Genomic DNA, 15,300 nt, shown 5'->3' with positions numbered 1-15,300 from the left:
TTTTTCTTCAGCCCTAGCAGGTCCTTTTTCCTGTTAGATTTGATCTTCACTTCGGGCACAGTCGGTCACTATCTCATTCAGCACACATGGTACAGAGTTCCGTCGAGGAAAGGGCATTTTAGCTTCAGCGAGCGCTTGGATATTTCTGGTGAGGCGTTTCACCCTACATTAGTAGTCTTTTGTATAATACGGATGAGCCCGCCCCATTCTGTTGATGAATAAACCAACCTAAATCACGCGAGAACGGGCTTGAGGAAGGCGGTTCCTTCTTTTAATTTCCGTCCTCTCTTTCAATCTACCTAGCTTGATGGGAAGACAGACATGCAGCTCCAAAGGAACAAACAAACGCGTGATGGGTATATTCAACAAGAGCAGATGGCCCGCCGAGAAAAGCCGTCCGCAAGTACTCTGTGGGTGTACTGCGAACATTTGATGTTTTTTCATCTCTGTCTCTCCCTCTTCTCGTTCGCTTCAACTCAGTTCTTTGATCAACTTCTTGACCAGTCTCCTCTGTTCGTCCACGCCAAGTGACTTTTCATCTGTTTCCTGAATAGCTCTGCCGACGGCAATGATGGCCTTGGTGCTATCACTGTCGACCCACAGCCTGCCGTTCCTGCCAGTCGCCGTCTCAAACTGGACGCCGGCGTCGGCAAGCTCGTCGAGTACTACGAGCCTGCCCTGCTGCGCCTTCTTGGGCATCATCAGGAGGCGAGACATGCCTAGCGAGATGGTGAACAGCATGCCTCCAACCAGCGGCCCAAGGCCATCGGCTTTGCCCGTTGAAGCCGAGACACACTCGAGCTCGGCGTCCATGTGCTTGTTGGCGAGCGTAACGCGGGCGTAGACCAGCGCTCCGGGGAGCAGGATGGGGCGCGTCTTCTTCGTGGCGGACTCGAACGAGAGCTGAGGGAGGAGGGCGGGAGCGGTGTAGTCGGAGAGGCTGACGAAGTAGACTTCCTGGGCGGATTTGTTGACGGTGCCAATGACGAGCTCGCCTACGCGCGGGATGTACTGTTCCGATGACATCGCCAGACTAGAGCGTTAGCCGTTGAACCAGCACCACCACGATCGCGTCGGCGTCAATTCAGAAAGAGTCAAGAAACAGCTAAGTCTCACCCTGCCATTTGCCGTCTCTACACGGATGGCGTTCTTCTGTCGGTCCGTCACCAGTTGACCAGCCAGCGTCGGAACGAGGTCGCTGGGAGGGACATGCCGCAGGCCAGGGCCTAACCGGAGAGGCTTCTTCTCGTGCGAGGGTATCAGTGAGGCATCGATTCGATCGCCCGGCAGGACAAATATTGGTTCTGAGGACATGCTGTGTGATGTGATGCCAAGATGTAATCGATGAATGAAGAACAGAAGAAACAAATGCTCAGGCTCAGCCTTGCGTTGAAGTCGGTCTGAATTTTTGGAGCTTCCGACCATAGACCTTGATTGGCCGGATAAGCGATAAGGTTGCCTGCTTTGGAGGGGCCGCATCTGATTGGCAGCCTTCTATCGCCGCACCGCGGGGTGGCTGTAGCCGCCAACTGGACTGGATCCCGTCTGGCTGGGTCTCTCTTTTTTTTTTTTGCTCGAAATTTTTTGTTAGGAGGAAAAAAAGCAGCCCCTCCACCCAGAGAGCGTCTTCAACCCACTTCGCAACTTCTTACAATCTTTTCTTCCTCTTTTTTGCTTGCGAATTGACTGACGCAGCAGCAAAAGATTCCAGCGTCTGATTTCCATTCCCTCCAGTCGACTATTGAATCTTGAAACCGGGTTCTGCCACAAATCACAAAATCCGACCCAATGTCTGAGAGCAACGGCGTCAAGTCCGGGGTCGAGCCCGGTGACCGGGTCGCCATCGGCATCACCTTTGGCAACTCCAACAGCTCCATTGCCTTTACCGTTGATGACAAGGCCGAGGTCATCGCCAATGAGGACGGTGGTATGTTTCGATCCTTCTTTACTCCGAGAGAATACTGCGTGGCTCGTTAATGAGCATGCAGTTGGGGGCTGAGGGCGAGATCTTGGGTCGCAGCAGCTCTTCAAACTGCCAAGTCCGATCTTGGAATCCTGTCTTTCCTCTTGTGTCTTCTCTTCTTTCTTGACTGACACGGCGTTGTATCACAGACCGACAAATCCCCACGGTTCTCTCCTACGTCGACGGCGACGAGTACTACGGTACCCAGGCGAAGAGCTTCTTGGTTCGCAACCCGACCAACACCATTGCCTTCTTCAAGGACTTCCTTGGCCAAGAGTACGACTACCATCTTCCAGCAATGAAATGGAAAACAAGAAGAAGAGAAAAACTTCCTTGAAGAGATATAAACAATGGGATTTAACATTCCGACGCAATGCTGACCGTTTTACAATTCATGCAGATTCAAGTCAATCGATCCCACACACTGCCACGCTGCTGCCCACCCCCAGGAGGTCTCGGGCGAGGTTGCCTTCACCGTCAAGGACAAGGCTGGCGAGGAGGATGAACCCTCAGTCATCACAGTCTCCGAGGCTGCCACCCGATATCTGCGACGCCTCGTCACCGCCGCCTCCGAGTACCTCGGCAAGAAGGTCACCTCTGCCGTCATCACCGTCCCCACCAACTTCACCGAGAAGCAGCGCGAGGCCCTGATCAAGGCCGCCAACGCTGCCGAGCTTGAGGTCCTGCAGCTCATCGCCGACCCCATTGCCGCCATCCTGGCCTACGATGCCCGCGCCGAGGCCAAGACCGAGGACAAGATCATTGTCGTCGCCGATCTGGGCGGCACCCGCTCCGACGTCGCCGTTGTTGCCTCAAGAGGCGGCATGTACACGATCCTGGCCACTGCACACGACTACGAGTTTGCCGGTGTCCATCTCGACCAGGCCCTGATGGAGTACTTTGCCAAGGAGTTCCAGAAGAAGCACAACGTCGACCCGCGAAACAACGCCAGGAGCTTGGCCAAGCTCCGCCTTGAGGCCGAGGCCACCAAGAAGGCCCTGAGCCTGGGCACCAACGCCCAGTTCAGCGTCGAGAGCTTGGCTGACGGATTCGACTTCTCCGCCACCCTCAACAGGACACGGTACGAGATGGTTGGCCGCAAGGTCTTTGAGGGCTTCAACCGCCTGGTCGAGAGCGTCGTCAAGAAGGCCGAGCTGGATGTCCTGGACGTCGACGAGGTCATCATGTGCGGTGGCACCTCCCACACCCCCCGAATTGCCACCAACTTCCAGTCCATCTTCCCCGAGTCGACCGTGATCCTGGCCCCCGCCACCAGCACGGCCGCCATCAACCCCTCGGAGCTGCAGGCTCGCGGTGCTGCCCTCCAGGCGTCGCTGATCCAGGAGTACGACGCTGCCGACATCGAGCAGTCCACCCACCCCGCCGTCACCACCGTCAAGCACATCTCCAACGCCATCGGTGTTGTTACCGTCAACGCCGAGGGCGAGGATGTCTTCACCCCGGTCATGCAGGCCGAGACGGCAGTTCCCGCCCGCCGAACCGTCCACATTGCTGCCCCTGCCGAGGGCGGCGATGTCCTGGTCAAGGTCGTCGAGGGTGGCACTCACATCAAGGTGACCAAGCCCGAGCCCAAGGCCAGGGTCGAGGACGTGCCCGAGGACGAGGACGACTCCGACTTTGAGGAAGAGGAGGAGGAGGAGAAGCGCGAGAAGATCTGGAAGATTGGCTCACCGCTTGCCGAGGCCGCCGTCAGGGGCGTTTCCAAGGGTGGCAAGGTCGAGGTCACCATCAACGTCGCGGGCGACCTCAGCGTGACTGTCACGGCCAGGGAAGTCGGCGGCAAGGGTGGTGTCAGGGGCAACCTGCAGGCACCGTAAAATTCGAGATGGGTGCTTGGAGGTTGAGTAGAAAATGGAGAGACCAACGTAAAAGTCAGAAGGGGAGGGGGAGGTTGCATTATTCTTCGGTCATGAATGTAGAAGTATATATGTTACAATCTGCTGGTTGTGCGGTTATCGTACGGGGTGGAGCACATCTTTTTCCTATAGAATTTCATGAGAAGCATGAGGATCGCTGTACTCGAAAAATTATTGGGACATGGAAGTAGAGTACGGTCGAGATAGATATTAAGAGAAGTTGATATTTGGATGCCTAGAATTTCCCATGAGAGAGCACAAGCCAGTGAAGGGGTGTTGAGACAACGCGCAAAGAAAGAAGAAAAAAGGATGAATAGTAAAACCGCTACCAAGATTCGCTGCACAAAATATAATCAACCATTTAGACGGTGACGCTCCCAGGTAAACTCCAAGCAACTAAATCATCTCTCACGTCGGACTCCCCAATCTCCTTTGCGCGCTTCATGCTCTCCCTCTCGCGCTCGCTGCTCCCGAGCGTTGGCGCCAAACTCATCAGGCTGGCAACGCTCTTAGTGCTGGCCATGTCGTCGTCCCTGGCTGTCGATTCGCGGCCGTCCTCCCGAATTCGCACGCCCTTCTTAAACGGATTGCGATTGCCTCCACCCGTGACTGTCGAAACGCTCTTATCGCTTGACCCCGAATGGGTACGGCGATGGTGAGGATTGGGGCTGTGGAGTTGAAAGGAGCTTCCCGGGCGGAAGTGAGATGACGAATTGGAATGGTTGCGGCGGTGGTTCATGGCCATGCGACGATATTCAGGTGGTCGTAGGGCTCCCGAGTTCTCGCCGTCCTCCTCGTAGTATTCATCTTCGGAATCGGGGCTGGTGGCGCTTCTATTCTTGGTTCTCCAGCCGTTGCCACCAGAGAAGATGTCCTCGATGCATTCATCAGTGGGAAGCTCTGAGGGTTGACGAGTCCACGACGCTGCGAGGGTCCGGCGATACAGATCTTGGACCTCGGCAACATCTCGGTTCTTAGACAAGTTTGGCAAAGCTACCGTGTTATCAGCTTTGATATGTCAATATACAAGAGCGCACGAATCAAAAGGTATATAGCAGTACAGCACAGGTAGCCGACCAAAGGGTTCAACTTACGTCCCACTACCTCGTCCTCGTTCTGCTCCGGCGCCATGAAGCCTACAATTCCCCCGAATACGGGCGCCGTTTTCAAAGGTGGCGCGATGAAGTTGCGTTCGCCATCGACCTGGATGAGGAGGATGCTCACTTTGAGAGTGCTGTTGACCTTGCTGTCTTGCATGAGGTACCTGCGCACGATGCCATCTTCACACTCTCTCTGGATCTCATCGGACAGTTTCAAATCCCTAGCACTTGTAGGGCTCAGTCCGGCGCTATTGGTGCGTCTTCTGGATGATGGCGGCGAGGCAGGATCCCTCAGAAGGCTTTCGCTCTCTTCGACAAACTCGGCAAGGTTAATCTTGATATGACCAAGGGTAATCTTCTCGGTAAGGGCAAACTCTTGGACAACTTCGAGCTCCAAGAGGCACTCGTTGAGGTGGTTGTTTCTGTCGACGGACATTCGGACCCCGGTAATCACCTTGCTGAAGTTGTACTCAACTCGGTGATTCGCAATGGCCGCTTTTGCGGTGCGGCCACGATGCTCTGCATGCATAGAATGAGGTAGATGCCATTTGATGAATGATGTGCCAGAAACGAGCGGCACGTTGTTTAGATCGAAAATCTATGAGGTCATACCATAGCATAGAACGTTAGGCCATCAAGCGTCTCTTAAAGATGAATTCACCTCTCTCGTTTGTGTGGTCTCACCTTGAGATGCAGGTCAAATCTGGGCTGGACACAGAAGAGTAAGGTGTTAGTTAAGAGATCACTCGGATGGCTTAGAAGCAGGACGGAAATGGGCGTTGAATTGCCTCACCTTGCGCCCCTTGCCGACTGTGGGAAAAAAGGGCATGTTAGCCAAGTGTTGCTGCAGGGTGCCTCCGGATAGGCCGGGTTCAGGAACAAGTCGCGTCGAACCAGCTCACTGGAGCTGAGGATGAGACTTGAAAAGGGAAGCGGCCAGCGCATAGTCCAGGTTTAACAGGAAGCATGAGCCTGGAGGAAGGAATGCATCAAGGGGCCACGCCCACTCAAAAAGGCTGATGCAACGCGCAGTCGGCCCGTGATAGTTCACCAATACGACGAGCGGGAGGATCGGGCTTACTCAGGGCAGACATTGTAGCCAAACGAGGCCACGGCTAATGATAACCAAGCAACCAATGCCGGTAAGGCCTAGGCAGTCTCACTAGTATGCGATGGTTTGAGACTGCATGACAATACGGCAGACAAGGAAACAAGCCACTGCAAGTGGAACTTGAGCTCCGCGGCGCAGCACGCTAGTGATTTGCGTGAACTGGCCGGCAGAGATTAACCGGAGGGAACAGGTCGAAAGACTGCGGTTGAGCTGCGCCTCGAGGTGTTGTGGCAGGCCAGGGCGTGGGGTGAGGCAGCAGAAGAAGCTGGCTGGGGAGATGCGAACGATGTGGTTGAGGTGGACGATGGACAAAGGTCGATGACAAGCTGAGCGCTAGTGGGAGTAGTAGTACGTGGACGAGGATGTGCAGCACTGGCTGGCAGGCGTAAGGTAGTTGTGTCGGTGCTGCTGGAGCGATAGAAGCAGGAATGTGGATGTTACATCGCCAGCTGACGGGCAGCTTTTGACGTTGCGAAGCGCGTGCCCCTATTGCCTAATGGATGAGGCGGCATTAGACAGATGAGCTGCAGCTGTCTGGCATGCTATGGAGCACGCCTGAAATGAGTTGAGCGAATGAATGCAACTGGATACGCGTACCTTTCAGGGATGGGCTCGCTAGAGATTGGGAACCCGGCACTGCCGATTCGTATGTCTCGACAACTGACAGGGTTGAGGGTTCGGATGCCTCCAGCCGGGGTAAGGAACAGAGACGTGGTGTTTCGCTGATAGTAGTAGTATGTAGGTAGATTCGGTGTGGCTGAAGGAATCAGAGGTGGATCAATGTTTGGACTTGATGAGACCCGATTCAGGAGCTGAGATTGTACATATCATGGAAGTGTTACCGATGATTGGGATGATTGAACGCTAGAAGATCGGATGGAGAGAAGCTGTTGCATATGCAGATGCCTCTACTAGACGGATCGTTGGAAAGGTGGAGATGATGAAAAATGCGGGCGGCGTCTTGAGATGGGCAGTATTATTATTACAGTACAAGGCGGTGAATTCGTGGCTGAGATAATAGGAGATGATGGATTCGTACCTACGATGTGTGATTGGGAAGGAGCTTCGAATGGAGAATCGATCGCGGAAGGTACAGAGGAAGCACGCGGGACTTGGAAGGAGGGTCATTAATTGGAAGTGTTTCGTGTAAGGAGACTTAGCAAGTACCTACCTAGCAGGTATCGATGTGATGTTTCGGGAGGTGATGCAATTGACATTGTTAACCTACGTCACAAGAGAGATCGTGTCATTAGAGGGTCAGAGAGTCGTGTTATTTTCTCAGTGTCAATGCCGGGAAGAACAAGAGACAAAGGTCACAATGGGAGAGAAATGCAATTGAATGATACCCGGAGCAATGCTTGCTACCTTACTTACCTACTCAGGTAGTATGAATTACCTGTTCACCATGTTGATACATCCAATACCTCTGGACAGCAGTTGAGCCTGCCGAGTCGATACTCAGGGGGGAGTGTTACAGAGGCTTCAGAAGGATGGCAAGCAGACTACAGCGACAAGTTACAGTGGCTGCATGTACCTACTGACTTGTAGCTCCCTCGCTTATCGATAAAAGCACGGCAAGAAAGTTTCCCAGACCGAAGCCATCACCCGCGCGCGCAGTGAATCTCGGCCAAACCCGCAAATCGAGCTTCGCAAGGCTCTCTCTCCATCTTGCCATTGCGATGGCTTCAACCCATTCCACGGGCGGACAGTCCGCTGCTGCTTCCAAAAAGCGCGGCCCCCCAGCTCACAACGCCCGCAGCGATGCGTTCATGCAGAAGCGCGCCAAGGTGCATGCTGCGCGAAGCATCCCGACGCAAGCTGCCGATGCCGCGCTCAAGGATGGCGAGCTGGACCTGGTGGCCTTTGTAGCGGCGCACGAGTTTGAGATTCGTGCCTTGGAGCAGAGCATGGCCACGACCAAAGCAGTCAAGAGCAGCAGGGCCTTCCAGCAGGTCCCTCGCGGGTTGAGACGGCGCACGGCGAGCCACAACCCCAAGCGGGTGCCGCGAAGGCTTCGGGCCAGGGCCAGGAAAGAGATGGACGAAGACAACACGCCCCTAGTCGAATCACGAAAACGAAAGCCGAGGACGACGAGAGCGAGGATACGAGCCCAGACGGCCAAGCGACTGCGCATACTCTCAGCGCGCAAGAAGAAGAGGAAGCAGAAGAGGAGCCAGCAGCCCTCCGACAACGAGAAGCAACACGACCCGAAAGCGTCTGCGACAACGGGCGTCACCGACGTGGCAAGGGCTCCCAAGCCCAAGATACGGAGGAACGCGCTCAACGAACCACCCAGACCGGCCGCAAAGTTCAGAAGGAGGCAGATGAACAAAACCTGGCTGCCCACACATCAATGGCACGCAAAGCGGGCTCGCATGACGGAGCCCACGGAGCCCCTGTGGCGCTTTGCCATCCCGCTGACACCCAATGAAAAGATATATCGACCGACGCACAGGGCGCAAGGAGAACGCGGGACAATGGTCTGGGACATGACATATATGAGTACCATTGGCCTCTATGGAAACTTTGCCGGCATGGCGCGAGTCCTCCAAAGGGTCGGAGTGACGAATGATTCTTGCTGGGACGACAGAGGAGCAAAGTGGAGGCAGGGTACCCGAGCGTGGACTGGCATCTTGAGCAGGGAGAGAGCCGGAATTCGGCGGCCAATATGCCAATCGATAGTTATCTGGGATCCTGAGGCAGCGCCACAACACATCGACGAAGATGGCGCAGGGAGGGAAGGAGAGCAGCGAGGCGCAATCGACAAGAAGATGCAGAGACGCGTCTTTCTCAGAGTCCATCCTTCGGCTTTTCTGGAGCTATTCAATGAGCTACTGCGGCTGATCAAGATGGAAAAGCCCAGGCTGTACATTGAAGATTTGAGGTTCGAAATCGGAAGCATAGAGCTCTCTGGTCCCGCGTCTACCGAGGTTCTACTGTCAGTCTTGACGCCGTATCCTTCCGGGGATTCAAGTCCGAAGAACAAGCATGCCGAACTGTTCGAGTCTCTGAAAGGGCTAACAAACCCGGCGGCCCTACCGAGTAATTCAGTGCTACACTTTGCAGTCCAGGATCCTCGGCTGAGGTATCCGCCACGGAAGATGGAGTTCCCCGAGAACGAGCAGGCTCAGATGGATTTGCTGGCAACGATCGCCAGCTGGCCCGCGGAAGATAGCTTGCAGCCGTCGCTGCTATTCGACCGACATGCCCGTCATAGGGCCTCTTGCTTGCCATCACAAAAGTCCATCAACAGGAGAAGAAGTAAGGTCACATCCGGAGCGCTCCTGAAGCCAACCATCCACGATCCCCCAATCCCCGTCACGCTCATCGCGTCTCGTTCCGCGCCAGGCGCGCAGGCGCAAGGGACATGGACTCTGCTGGCTCCCTGGAAATGCATACTCCCTCTGTGGTACAGCATCGTTCACTGCCCGCTTGTCTCGGGCGGCAACCCACGGTTTGCCGGTCTCAACGAGACGATGCAAGTGGCCTTTGAACGCAGTATCCCATGGTTCCCTGCCGACTTCCTAGGTACTGACGCAGGAGCTGAATGGGAACTTGAGCGCAGGCAGAGGCGAAAGAGGGATTGGGCACGGCGCCCCAAAAGCAAGAGGGTCGAATGGACGTCTCTATCGCTGGGCGCAGGCCGACAGGGCGAGATTGGAGACGGCCACGCCTGCGACTTTGAATTCCTCTTTGGCCTTGCGGCGCAGCAGCAGCAGCCGAGTGCACCGCCCGACGATGCAGGGGAGGCAATGGACGTTGATGAGGAAACTTTGACGCCGACCAAGGAGAAGTTGAAAGACGTCGCGATACCACGCCTCAAGCTTTTGAACAGCATCCCCAAACCAGACTTCAACAGCCTGCTTTCGCCATCCTCGCCTCTTCAGCCGCTTCCTCCAAACGCCATTGCGTGCGTCCGGATATCGCTCCTCTCGCGAGGCGTTGTCGGTCCATGCGCGAGGATATACCGTCTACCTTCAGTCCCCATCCCAATACCGCCGTCATCCGATGCCGAAGTTCCCGCAAGCATGCCCCCAGAGGCTTTGTCTCTTCCGTCCGATCTTCGTTCGCAGTGGCTTTCACGCATCCCCTTGTCTTCGTCCTCTCCCACCTGGTCCAAGTCCAGGTCATCTCTAGCTTCCCAGACTCATTCAAAGAGGGCAGCGTCGCGTTTAGACGACCTGGAGACGCGCAAACGCATTCTAGCGCAGGAGCTCCTCAATGCTCCTTCAACTCTGGAAAGCGGCTCGGGGGCCAACGAGGCGGATATTGGCGGACACCATCCGCTGGTGCCTGATGCAAAGGACCTCATTGGCTTTGTCACCACGGGGTCTTTCTGTCTGGCGAATGGTCGAGGGGCGGCGATTGGCAGCATCGCCGTAGAGAAGGTGTTGGCAGAAGTCCGCGCGAACCCCAAGGAGGGGAGGCTGTGCATTGTGAGAAACGCCGGCGAGAATGTTGGCTGGATCGCAAGGTGGGAGGCGGTTTGAGAGATAGTGCTTGCTTCTTTCTTCCTGCGCGTGAGCAACAAGACAGCGGTTTCTGGCTACTTATAGAGGAGCATATGACGATGACGACGATTGCATGGTACGCTTGGTCGCAGGCTGGTCAATATAGGTTGTTGAATAGATGTGGTGCAGAACAACATGTACCTCCTGACACATAGTCACCTTGAAATACCCAATAAGAGCTCTTTCACGCTCATGGCATTGAATTACACGCGAGTTTTCCAAGTCAAGCCATAGATGCTTCGTCTAGCAGCCTTCTTTAGCACCAAGTGCTGTCGGCTAAACATTCGAGAGCTTACGATGCGCAACTACGCTACCTAGTAAGGTAGCATCAAGATGACGATAGGCTCGAGTTTGGGGGCTTGTGAAAGGCGCCATTGACAAGAGACCGGGCGACATGGCTGTTGGTTTCAAGAAGCGGCCTGAATTATTTGTCTTCATGTTCCTTTTCCTCTTATTTGTCAATTTCTTGAAGAACTAGAACTGCACGAGAACGTTAGACGCTTGTCGAGAAGCCTCGTCAGAAACATATTGGAGAGAGGGAGAAAGAGGAGCATCGTCTCTCCGCTTCCTTACAAGCTACGACAGAGATCCAACTGACAGTCTCGCTTCATAACCTCACGTCTCTTGGCAGACCTGTTGTAACGGAGATCAAGGACCAAGGCATTTAAGCAGACATGGCTTCATCAGACGACACTCCAAAGAACATCACCGGCGGCTGCGTCTGCGCATCAGTCCGCTACACAGTGACGTTTCCCCCTGACCACGACTTTGCCAACAGCGTGCGTTCCTTTATCCTGTTTTCCGCCGTTCTGTTTCCTGTCCTTTCATCAACCCAGCTAACGAAGAAGAAACACGCAAGTCAACAACCTGCCAGTGCCAGCAGTGCCGCAAAAACACGGGCTCCCTCATCTTCCGCTCCCACAAGGTGCCCAAGTCCGCCGTCGCCTTCACGGCCCGGTCGACGCTCGGGCTGTACTCGGCCACGCCGCACTGCGAGCGCGGCTTCTGCTCCCGCTGCGGCAGCTTCTTGTTCTGGCAGCGGGACGACCGCGACTACACGTGCCTCACCGTCGGCTGCTTCGACGCGCCCGTCCTGGCGCGGTACGGGCCGCTGCTCACGGCCGCCAGGAGGCACCTGTTTTGTGAGAGGGAGGTGCCCGGCGTGACGGATCATCTGGTGGGTGAGAAGTTTACTGGGGATGATGAATGACGTGTGTCTCTCTGTCTGCTTTGTCCTGGTAGGAAGCTCTTGTAGCACATGCCATTCCATATCGATTATGATTTGTCCTCTTGATCTAGGTTCCTTTACTGTATGCGTTTTCCCCAACAAGGCACTGGCAGAAGTTGAACAGGCGTCAGTCCAACAAGACAGAAGAAGAACGGTCAGGAGAGCGGGCAAGGCTGGAGAAAGAACAAAATTCAATCATTAAGAATCTCGCTGGTGGTATCTGGCGTTGGCTAACCCATGTCAATCGAACGCCTTCCCTCAAGCAACCAATATATCAAGTCCCACGGCAAAGTCAATAAATCATAAAGAAGTCAAACAAAAAAGGAAAAAGCGATGGAGGGAAAAAAGAGACCCGAGAAGTACCATCAACTCCCTGACCCCATCTGTTGCCCTGTCTTTGCCCAAAGTAATCCCAGCCGAATTCGCCTGTCGAGCTCTTGTCTAGTCCTCCTCACTAATCTCACTCTCGTCGTCATCGGCATTGTTGCTGTAGTAGTAGCCGTTGTTACCGCTGTCTTGGTCATTGCTCTCCAGCTTTTCAAAAGCATTCTCCAACTCTTGTTCCAGGTCTAGCTCCAAGTCGGCAGCCTCATTGGCCCCCTCTCCTTCTTCTCCTTCTTCTTCTTCTCCTTCTCCTTGTGCCCCATCCTCTTCATCTTCGTCCAAATCCATGGCCTCCGATTGGGTCTGGCTGGCGTTCTTGACTGGACTGGGCAGCTTAAAGTCCGTGTCTGGATCCATGCCGCCATCGTCGTCTTCGTTGTCTTCTTCCTCTTCCTCCACCTCGGACTCGCGCTGGTCCATGAAGTCGTCAAAGCGCCGAGGGGCGGGAAACGACGGCGAGAAATGGGTCTGCCTTGCCGGATTCTCTGCGCCAGGATACTCGATGAGGAGATCGCCATCGTCGTCCTCGTCTTCCTCATCATCGTCATCGTCCTTTTTCTTTCGAGACTCGGGCTGTGCTGGCTTCGGCGGCTGAGGCGTGGGAAGCGCCAGATCAACCTTCTTGGGCAGCTTCTTGTCCAGCTGCTTTCTCTCGAATATCTTCTTCTCCAGAGACCTCTTCTCCGCCGACTTCTTATCCAACGGTTTCTTCTCCAGTGGCTGCTTGTCGACTGAATTCTTGTCGCCCACCGGCTTCTTGTCCAGAAGGGATTTCTTGTCGAGAGGCTTCTTCTTGTCGATGAGCACCCTATCAGACGACTTCTTGTCGGTTGTCTTCTTGTCGAGTTTTCTCTGCATCGCCTCCTTGGTGTGGACGGTGATGCTGCCCTTCTCATCACCCTTGGGCGTTGCCTTCGATTTGTCTTTGTTCGCTGCGTTCTTCTTATCTCCCGCCTTTTGCGACTGGCCGCTCTCCAGATGAGGGTATCGCCGTCGCAGCTCCTCGGGATTGCTGTTTCCGGGGATGCGCGTGAGATTCATATTGAACGTCGAATCGACCTTGTCAAGGACAAACGCCTTGCGCTCGGGGTCGAACCACAGCACGTAGTCGTCATCGTCGGTCGACCGCGTTCCGGCGAATCCCACCGTTCCTTCGGGGCTGGGAAAGCTCAAGTCGTAGGAAGTCGTCTTTCCAGGGAGCGAGGGCTTCAAGCGTGCGTCGGTCGCAGGGAACGAGGGCTTGTGGTTGTCTGCGCAGATTGTATTAGCATCCTGTGCGCCTTTGCCAATCGTCACTGCGCTATCCATGCCAAGTCGACGTACAGCGAATGCCGGTAAAGATCTCGTTGGGCGTCTTCCCCAGCAGGCCATCGCCGAGAATGATGGGGTAGTTGCCCTTGGCTGTCGGGTCGATCAGCTCAGCCATGGCGGGCGAGCGGGCGGTCCTTCGCGTTGAGCCGGTGTAAGCCTGCGATGCTCGGGTCGGGTTGTTGCGCGCAGGGCGAGTCGCAGTAGTGCCGAGAGCGTGCTTGTTTGTTTCGGCGAATCACTGTGGCTGCCTGGCGATGAAGCTGTAGACAGAGCTGCAGCCGAAGCCGATATTGCTGCTGGTGGGGATGCTGGCGATGGATTAAATTATCTAGGATGGTTGACGGAGGGAGAGGAGCGAGGATGACGGGACAAGGGAACATGAACTGCCGACCGAACAAGAGGCGGAGAGAGGCACGGCAGCAACAAGGCAAGGGGCGCACAGACTTTAAGAGGCGCCGGCTCCCCTCTCCATGTCCCAAAATAATACAGTTCCTACATACCTAGGTAGTAGTACCTCAGCCTTCAACCTTCTTTGTGCGCTTTGCTGCAACGGTCGGTGGCTGTCAGCCCAGACGCTGCGCCGTGAGCTTGCTTACCTAGGCAAAGCGCGCGCCAAAGAACGGAATGCAAATCTTGAAGCTTTGACGGGCGGGTTGTTGAACCTCGACTGTGCTGTTTTTGATTACCTAGGTAGGTACTCCGACCTCTCGGCACTGGACAAGTTGCTGCTATTGTACACCTAAGGCATGCACGTGTAATACCTAAGGCATGCACGTGTAATACCTAAGGTACCTGAGCCCGCCGGCAGCGTCGGTTGCGCGACCTTGTAGGTACGCTTGACTCCTCGCCTCAAGCTCTGAGTTCAGAAATACAGCGCCTGAAGTCGCCTCGTTCAAGGCCCTTTGCTGAGTCAAAGCGCCCTGTCCATGGCCTTCTGCTGCGTCGAATCTACTACATCAGGTAGTCAATAAGTCGGATGCAGCCGGAGGCCACAGACTACATTTGCCAACATCGATAGGCCTCTGGGCTTCCACAGATGGTCAGTTCACTCCAGGTTTCCCACAGCGCCAGTGATGCCTTTACCGTACTCTCTGTCCACGGCTATTCGGCGCTCTGATCGGACTTTTACTGATTTGCCAAGTGGATGATACCGTTCCATGGTGAGAAGCTCATTTTCAGGCAGCCAGCACCTTCAGACCACTTCGCTAAGTAGGTAAGCACCTCTACCTTAAACACAGGACCTAACATAGAACTGTGATTCAGGCACGGAGTGGTGGCAGCGATGAGTCTGCGGATGAACATCTTCTGTAGGCTCACCTTGTATGCATTCTCTCCGACGCAACTCCGCCATCAAGTCGCCTGTGTCCAGCTGGGCTGAGTTCCAGCAGAGCTATGTTGGTTCAACAAATAAGTTGGCTTGATCCTGACCTTGAGAGATGGACTGCAAGAGGAGAAAAGAAGAGAGCTTTGGCCCTCTTTACCATCTTGGCTCTTTCACCACTGTCAACTCTGATTAAGACACACTCTTCAAGATCCTTATACATACAGGAGCACGGCCTGGTCTGCGACAGCTGGGACGTACTACAAGTCAGATGCCCGCTAAAGGCGTCTATAAGGGTAAGCAAAGCTGCTGCGCCAAGCGGCGACTTTAGCGCCCTATTAAACAGATAATAAATATCCTATCCTTATAGCAACGCTTTATAAATAGCCTTATATTATAATGCAGTGCTTAAAAGAATATAGACTTATAATTCTATTCTTATATACACTTTATTAAATAAAGTAAACTAAAATAACTAATAACTTAAGTAATAA

At 54.5% G+C, this 15,300-nt stretch overlaps 6 protein-coding genes across 6 annotated transcripts; 3 read left to right on the top strand and 3 right to left on the bottom strand.

Annotated features, from left to right (window-relative positions):
* Positions 1 to 315: 315 nt before the first annotated feature.
* Positions 316 to 1,314, bottom strand: TRIREDRAFT_76828 (uncharacterized protein; the record flags this gene model as incomplete). The annotated part of the gene is made up of 3 exons (XM_006964105.1): positions 316 to 795; positions 835 to 1,011; positions 1,117 to 1,314. The coding sequence occupies 3 exons, from the start codon at positions 1,312 to 1,314 to the stop codon at positions 472 to 474; spliced, it is 699 nt and encodes a 232-aa protein (XP_006964167.1). The 3' UTR covers positions 316 to 471.
* A 378-nt stretch (positions 1,315 to 1,692) lies between these two features.
* Positions 1,693 to 3,801, top strand: TRIREDRAFT_22013 (uncharacterized protein; the record flags this gene model as incomplete). Its single annotated transcript, XM_006963971.1, has 3 exons — positions 1,693 to 1,927; positions 2,113 to 2,239; positions 2,364 to 3,801. The coding sequence occupies exons 1-3, from the start codon at positions 1,789 to 1,791 to the stop codon at positions 3,799 to 3,801; spliced, it is 1,704 nt and encodes a 567-aa protein (XP_006964033.1). The 5' UTR covers positions 1,693 to 1,788.
* Positions 3,802 to 4,201: 400 nt separating this feature from the next.
* Positions 4,202 to 5,796, bottom strand: TRIREDRAFT_121214 (uncharacterized protein; the record flags this gene model as incomplete). Its single annotated transcript, XM_006964104.1, has 4 exons — positions 5,734 to 5,796; positions 5,625 to 5,648; positions 4,935 to 5,538; positions 4,202 to 4,833 (listed from the first exon to the last, which is right to left on the bottom strand). Exons 1-4 carry the CDS (start codon positions 5,767 to 5,769, stop codon positions 4,202 to 4,204), a joined length of 1,296 nt encoding a protein of 431 aa, XP_006964166.1. The 5' UTR covers positions 5,770 to 5,796.
* A 1,934-nt stretch (positions 5,797 to 7,730) lies between these two features.
* Positions 7,731 to 10,541, top strand: TRIREDRAFT_59751 (uncharacterized protein; the record flags this gene model as incomplete). Its single annotated transcript, XM_006964255.1, has 1 exon — positions 7,731 to 10,541. The coding sequence occupies one exon, from the start codon at positions 7,731 to 7,733 to the stop codon at positions 10,539 to 10,541; it is 2,811 nt and encodes a 936-aa protein (XP_006964317.1).
* Positions 10,542 to 11,236: 695 nt separating this feature from the next.
* TRIREDRAFT_106043 (uncharacterized protein) lies at positions 11,237 to 11,772 on the top strand (the record flags this gene model as incomplete). The annotated part of the gene is made up of 2 exons (XM_006964254.1): positions 11,237 to 11,341; positions 11,437 to 11,772. 2 exons carry the CDS (start codon positions 11,237 to 11,239, stop codon positions 11,770 to 11,772), a joined length of 441 nt encoding a protein of 146 aa, XP_006964316.1.
* Positions 11,773 to 12,065: 293 nt separating this feature from the next.
* On the bottom strand, positions 12,066 to 13,600 carry TRIREDRAFT_22012 (uncharacterized protein; the record flags this gene model as incomplete). The annotated part of the gene is made up of 4 exons (XM_006963970.1): positions 12,066 to 12,363; positions 12,496 to 12,905; positions 13,074 to 13,424; positions 13,498 to 13,600. The coding sequence occupies 4 exons, from the start codon at positions 13,598 to 13,600 to the stop codon at positions 12,232 to 12,234; spliced, it is 996 nt and encodes a 331-aa protein (XP_006964032.1). The 3' UTR covers positions 12,066 to 12,231.
* Positions 13,601 to 15,300: the final 1,700 nt, after the last annotated feature.

Source organism: Trichoderma reesei (genome assembly GCF_000167675.1).
Source record: "Trichoderma reesei QM6a unplaced genomic scaffold TRIREscaffold_6, whole genome shotgun sequence".
Taxonomy (NCBI): Eukaryota; Fungi; Ascomycota; class Sordariomycetes; order Hypocreales; family Hypocreaceae; genus Trichoderma; species Trichoderma reesei.
Note: the sequence above shows the minus strand (reverse complement) of the source record. Positions and strands in the feature narration are given on the sequence as shown.